A 6,239-nucleotide genomic window follows, 5' to 3' on the forward strand; every position below is an offset into this window, starting at 1 on the left:
ACAGCAAAAAAATAACAGCTGACAACAGCAGTGTCAGTGTTTAATGCTCAGTCTTTCACTAAGTTATGGTCCATTGTACTTGCTTTTAGGAACAGTCTGTCCATCGTTAAGTACTGTACCGGAGTGGAGATCATGAAGCAAGTCATTGGATAATTCTCAACGTCAATGCTCTGTGATTAACAGGTAGTAACAGGCTTTTCCCCCTTAGAGCACAGAAAGACAAACTCTGCGGATTTCAACAACGATCAACTGATGCAAACGATACATGTAAGCGCCTCCAACCAAATAAACCAAAGAACTTTTTCCTAAAATGTCTTCAACAAATGGTCTTTGAATGAATAAATGTCTCTCTTAGTGTCCAGTCTCCACACAGGAAAATGATGTCACTTCAGTTACCAAGGCCACTAGTGAAAGAAGGGGAATATTCAGCCAGAGAATTCTAACCAGAGAATTCTGCAACTCAAGAACCCCCACTTCTCTTCACCTGGCTTAAATCTGTCAGGGCTCTTCTACACAGGTGAGTGATGTCCATTCACAGGGTCACCACACTGGGCGGGGTGGGGTTCACTGACCAGTGGCCACAGCTCTAATGCTTCCTGGGTCAGAGGTCACATTGCAGCTACAGGGAAGAGCAGGAAACGAGGAGCAGGGGTCCACGCAGTGGCTGTCGGTTTCACACTGTCAGTTAGGGGGGGAAACCAGGACAAGAGACAAAGGACACACACACACACACCCATCTTCTCTTCCTCAAGCCAAGCACTACGATGAATAACACAAAATAACAGCGATCATATGTGGAAACATTCTGTTGTGACAAGGGCAGTTAAATACCATTATGCCACAAAGGGAACTCTGTCAAAACACCAGATAAGAGGATGACACTAACAGACATACAACCTTGTGAGTTGGAGTTATTTCGGATGGGAGGAAACAACCCAAGAATGTTTTGCAATGACACAGCCAAGGGCAATGAGTGATAATTGCAGAAAATAAATTGAGAGACACATTATTTTCTTCTGGCAATGGGATACCAGTAAGATTCCTAAAACACATTAGTTTATCAATCTGGGCTAAGTTAATGTATCTGACCTCAAGCCAACACAAGCTTATCTTGTGATATTCTGTTGTGCCGTTTTAAGGGCTTGTATTGTGGTCATGTTCGGGTTTAAGGGCATGTTGTGATGGTCTTGTTGTGTGTTGTGTGAAAGATAAATATCTCATATCTATGTGTGAAACTAAAATCAAACTAATTTTAGAAAGTAAACACTCTGTCCCTCTGGCTAACAGGCTGGGGCAATGTTGTCGAACTCGAGTATAAAGGACTTGGACTTGGACTCGGAATCGAACACTAGGGACTTGGGAACTCGACACGGACTCAAGGTTTAGTGACTTGACTACATCACTGGGCTGGCGGTTGAGTGCAGCAGCTCAGCTGTAAAGTGCCTGTCGACAGAAGAGAGTCAAGAGACCCATCTCTCTATATATAAACAAAGAGGCTGTAGGCGATATATTATATATAACATAACAAGGCATATCCGTTATAGTGTCAATTCTATTGCTTTCTGAAACAATGGTCTTCTTTTGACTTTACCTGAAATAGTGTAAAAGGCCTGTCTAGCTTCTAACATGAACAACTTGAAACCTGAAACAAACAACACTGTTTGTTACCACTGTAGCCTAGCTCCAGACTTGAGGGTATGCATAATTCATTCACTTCAAGGATATTGATGAAACAACCACTTGACTGGCTCCTCTGGGCACACTTTACTTTATCAAACATACTAACACTTACATGGGCCAAAGTGCTCAAATCTAGCTATTTATTCCATTTAGACTGAACTCATATGATTATTTAAATTTTTTTACTGCCCAGTGAATAAATACTTCAATATAGTTGTGTCCAGGACAGCTATAGCATTGTCTGTGTGTTTTAACAGCACTGGCCTAAAAACATGAAACAGAAGTAATGAGCACAAAATGAAAATGTGTAAAGCACAGGAAAAAGTCGAACCAAAATCTATCTGCCAGTAATTTATGTTCAAGAACAGCATTGGAAAACATATGTTCAATGTTTTATATGTTCAATATGTTCAATGTTCAATGCACCAATGAATTGGTGAAAACAGGACTGTGCACTTCTGGTGGCAAAACATTGAACTTTTACTTGTCCCCTTCATTAACTCCACCAGAAGAGCATTAGGATGATAATGGACCATATGAGCCTTGTGTGTGAAACTGGGGCTGAAGCATTAAGCCTCGCTAACTGACAGCAGTTGGCCAACTGGCACAGGCAGGCTGTGTATCTAACAACAACAAGCTACATTGGTGATCGCTGTGAGTGTGTGTGTGTGTGTGTGTGTGTGTGTGTGTGTGTGTGTGTGTGTGTGTGTGTGTGTGTGTGTGTGTGTGTGTGTGTGTGTGTGTGTGTGTGTGTGTGTGTGTGTGTGTGTGTGTGTGTGTGTGTGTGTGCATGTATGTGTGTGGTGTCTGTTTCAAATGCTACAAGTCAGTGAAAACATGTCAGTCAACCTGTCTTAAACATCAAAAAGAAAGGAGGACCAAGGCACTCTTCATATAATTAATTAAAATGCCTTTATTAGTATGGCATGTTCAATAGAAACAAAGTTGTTTAAAAACAACTTTTAAACAACTTTGTTTCTATTGAACATGCCATACTAATAAAGGCATTTTAATTAATTATATGAAGAGTGCCTTGGTCCTCCTTTCTTTTTGATGACCAATTTACACCTTTTACCAAAGAGCACCTTCTATCTACCAAAATATACTATAGTGTACCTTAGTAGCGCTTCCCTTCCTCCTCTTTCTACTGTCTTAAACATGTACTTAGTTGCTGCTCTACAGTCTCCACCACCACACAGAAGTAATTACAGTGGGGGGGTGCAAACTCAAAATTGAATAGTGGGTGGGGGTTCTCTTATGGATATTACTATAACTCGTCAAGGCTAATGTACAATGTAGTTGTAACGATAGCAGCTTTGATTATGTTGTAAAGTCATGACAGGAATGATTAAGTGGATGCTTTAACCTTTTGTGTCATGTTTTTGTATGTGAAGTAAGTTAGCTTGGATGCCAGATATGTACTCATTATGTGCTTTCAAGTCAGTAGGGTTGGATCAAGGCAAGCACATACAGATCTGGCGGCCGCCAGGCTGCAAGTATTACATTATATCAGAATATGAAATGTCCTATATAATAGCATTATCCTTGAGACAGGTTGGCAGACAGCAGACAAAGCTGATGTTACCATGCAAGAACTCCTCTGATACAGAGACAGATAGACAATCAGCCTAATGGACCCAAGGCAACAGCAGAAAACAGGCTTAGACAGACACGGGGCTGTCTCTGAAATGACTCTCTAGATCTCAGGAGTGTGTGTAACATTTTGTACTGGAGGTCTGCGTCTGTCTGAGGGTTTTGCGAAGAAAAAACAGTGCCTATCTATTTATGAGCCAGTGTAACGGCTGTCGTGCCAGTGTGTGTGTGTGTGTGTGTGAGAGAGACAGGGATAGGTAGAGAGAAAGGAAAAGCGAGCAACAGGCTTAGAGAGGGACTTGGCAAGAATGTGCCAGCGTGTGGGTGCAGTGAGTGGATGTGTACATAATGTGATAAAGTGAGCTTTGGTCTGCTGGGCCGGAGTTCTCAGAATAGCAGAGAGAGCAGTAAGGTGCAGGGTCAGGGAAGGTATCCCTTTACTGTGGGCTTAAGGGATTTGCTTACTGACCCATACACTGGACACTTGGATTAGTGACAGGTACCAAAGTTTATATCAGGGCCCAGGGGCAGGTGAAGAGGCAATGGTGTGTGGGGGATTTAGAACAAAGACCCAGAGTTATTCGAACTCAGGGTCCTCTATTACATATTATGAACATGTTATTACATGCTATCTGATCATCTGAGTCTATGCGTGTCTTTGTTTTCGTGATCACAGTTAGATACAGTAGTTGGTCTTGTCCTGTATAGACTCTCTCCACTGGCTCCTCCATGAGAATAATGAGTGGGAGCCTGATTGTCGAGGAAACAAATGACCAAATTAAAGTTGCAAAAGTGAGAGAGACAAAAAAATAACTGGCAAATGCGCACAGTAATGGCGCCGACAGAGATGGTCGCCTCGCTTCGCGTTCTTAGGAAACTATGCAGTGTTTGCTTTTTTTAATGTATTATTTGTTACATTGTTACCCCAGGAAATCTTAAGTCTGATTACATACAGCCGGGAAGAACTTTTGGATATAAGAGCAACGTCAATTTACTTGTTAGATTTGCGTGTATAAGTAGTTGTTGGGGAATTGTTCGATTACTTGTTAGATATGAATGTTGGAACTGGAAGCACAAGCATTTCGCTACACTCACATTAATATCTGCTAACCATGTGAATGTAACCAATACAATTTGATTTATACAAAGCTAGCAAATAATTCATGAGGCATGTGCTTTCTATGCAGATGGATACATGGGCAGGGTTTACACACACTTGTGTCCGTCTGCGATTGTGTTGTGGGGAGCTAGCTATTTTAACACTGAGGACAGTCTCTGTACTGCTTATGCTACCAACAGTTCAGTGGCTATTATGCAGTCATTGCAATTAGTACTTAGTCCTTGCAGTTAAATGCTTTTAACGTGAAATGACAGTATATTGTTTTTGAAAACTCTAAATGCTGTCTGCCTGAAATGTCTGCAATTAAAACAGTCTCTACAGTATCATGTTATGTAGATGTGCTTGCTGCTAGTATATTGTCTCATGAATATGGCTGCATGTATGGCTGCATCCCAGTCCAGACAGAGACTTGGTAAACAGAGTACTGGGTCAAAGTCTGCCTGCAGTAACGAGAGAGAGGTGTAACCAGGTCTTAGTCTGTCTTCCACCGATCCTTCTCACATGACATTACAGATCTAGGACACACACAGACGCAAGCGGTATTGCTTTCTCTTATCATATCCGCCCTTTCTCCCTTCATTCATAAATCCATGTAGTCATTATGTCTGCAGCCAGGGCATTGAGAAAAGGTGTACTGTAGCTTAAGCACCAACAAAGGAAACCCATGAAACATTTCCTACGAAATTGTGTTGGTCTATATGGGGGGCTGATGGTGACACTTAAAACAAATCCACGGCAGTGCTGCTTTAGCTGTTTGACATTTGACATGCGTCCTAGAATAAATGCAAGGAGAAACATAGTGTTATTGCTATCACTAATCCCCACGTAAACGTCGATTGCTTTGCCACATTGTAGTCTACTGTGCGTTATTTTGGAACCAATGCGCAAATGTTTAGGCTATCCACACATTAATGCTATTACACAGTAACCAGGCCATTATAACAGCCCATGCTGTGGTTTATCAACACCGGCATTGTCACAATAATAATCTAGGTACATTATCCTGGAGAGGCGTGACCAGGATGACCATTATTTTCCGACAGAACAGAACACCATCCATGGTCACAGGCTTACCTCAATGCGACCCGCACCGAACTTTCGTCCTGTCCACTCATGGTTACGACGTCCAGAGGGTCGTCACCGCTGGAACAAACACGATATAAACAGCTTGGTTTTCTTTTTATTTAACGGTTTACAGCAGGCAGCTTCGTTGCCGATGCGCTTGAGCCACCACAGCTCACATCCACCTTATACAAATAATTTCAATACGAAGTCAGCATTAGTGTGCTATTCTCTGTGCTATATTTCAGGTGAGGCGCATTCTGAATAAACGTGGGCTACGATATACGAGCTAACATTTTCAATGACATTGCATTATTCCCGTGTGGAGGCCAGCCTTGCTAGGTGATAGGGACAGACAAATACACTTGCCCGCTCCTGTGTGTGACCGGAGGAGTGAAACGTAATCAAGCCACGCCTTCTGAGATGTACGCTACCAACCTGACAGTGGGAAAATATCAACCCCATTGAATGAGTGAATAAACATCGTAGCCGCTCTATTTTAACACCATTCGTTGTAATCATTAAAGTGAATGTATATCGTTTTCTTACGAATGTAAAACGGTTCGGTAAATGATAACCTTCTCAAGGCCAATTATAGAGGCCAATTGATGGACAATGTTGGATTATTGATGACCACTAGCTGAGTCTCAAACAATCACACCAGCTTGTTATCGGCAATGCAATTTAAAACGTCCAATGCAGTCAAAAACCGCCGATCTAATTCAAAATGAAGAACATTAGCATATTGTATGTAGCCATATAGTTTGACATTCCAATCTAACGT

At 41.8% G+C, this 6,239-nt stretch overlaps 1 protein-coding gene across 9 annotated transcripts in view; it reads right to left on the bottom strand.

The window, feature by feature from the left end:
* LOC139534117 (kinesin-like protein KIF21A) overlaps positions 1-5,823 on the bottom strand; it is a 39,304-nt gene extending 33,481 nt beyond the window's left edge. For all 9 annotated transcript variants that reach the window (XM_071332891.1, XM_071332892.1, XM_071332890.1 and 6 more), the window contains exon 1: positions 5,468-5,823. In XM_071332891.1, coding sequence (XP_071188992.1) covers positions 5,468-5,508 — 41 coding nt within the window. In that variant the 5' untranslated portion in view covers positions 5,509-5,823. The remainder of the gene's footprint in view (positions 1-5,467) is intronic.
* Positions 5,824-6,239: the final 416 nt, after the last annotated feature.

Source organism: Salvelinus alpinus, chromosome 11, assembly GCF_045679555.1.
Source record: "Salvelinus alpinus chromosome 11, SLU_Salpinus.1, whole genome shotgun sequence".
Taxonomy (NCBI): Eukaryota; Metazoa; Chordata; class Actinopteri; order Salmoniformes; family Salmonidae; genus Salvelinus; species Salvelinus alpinus.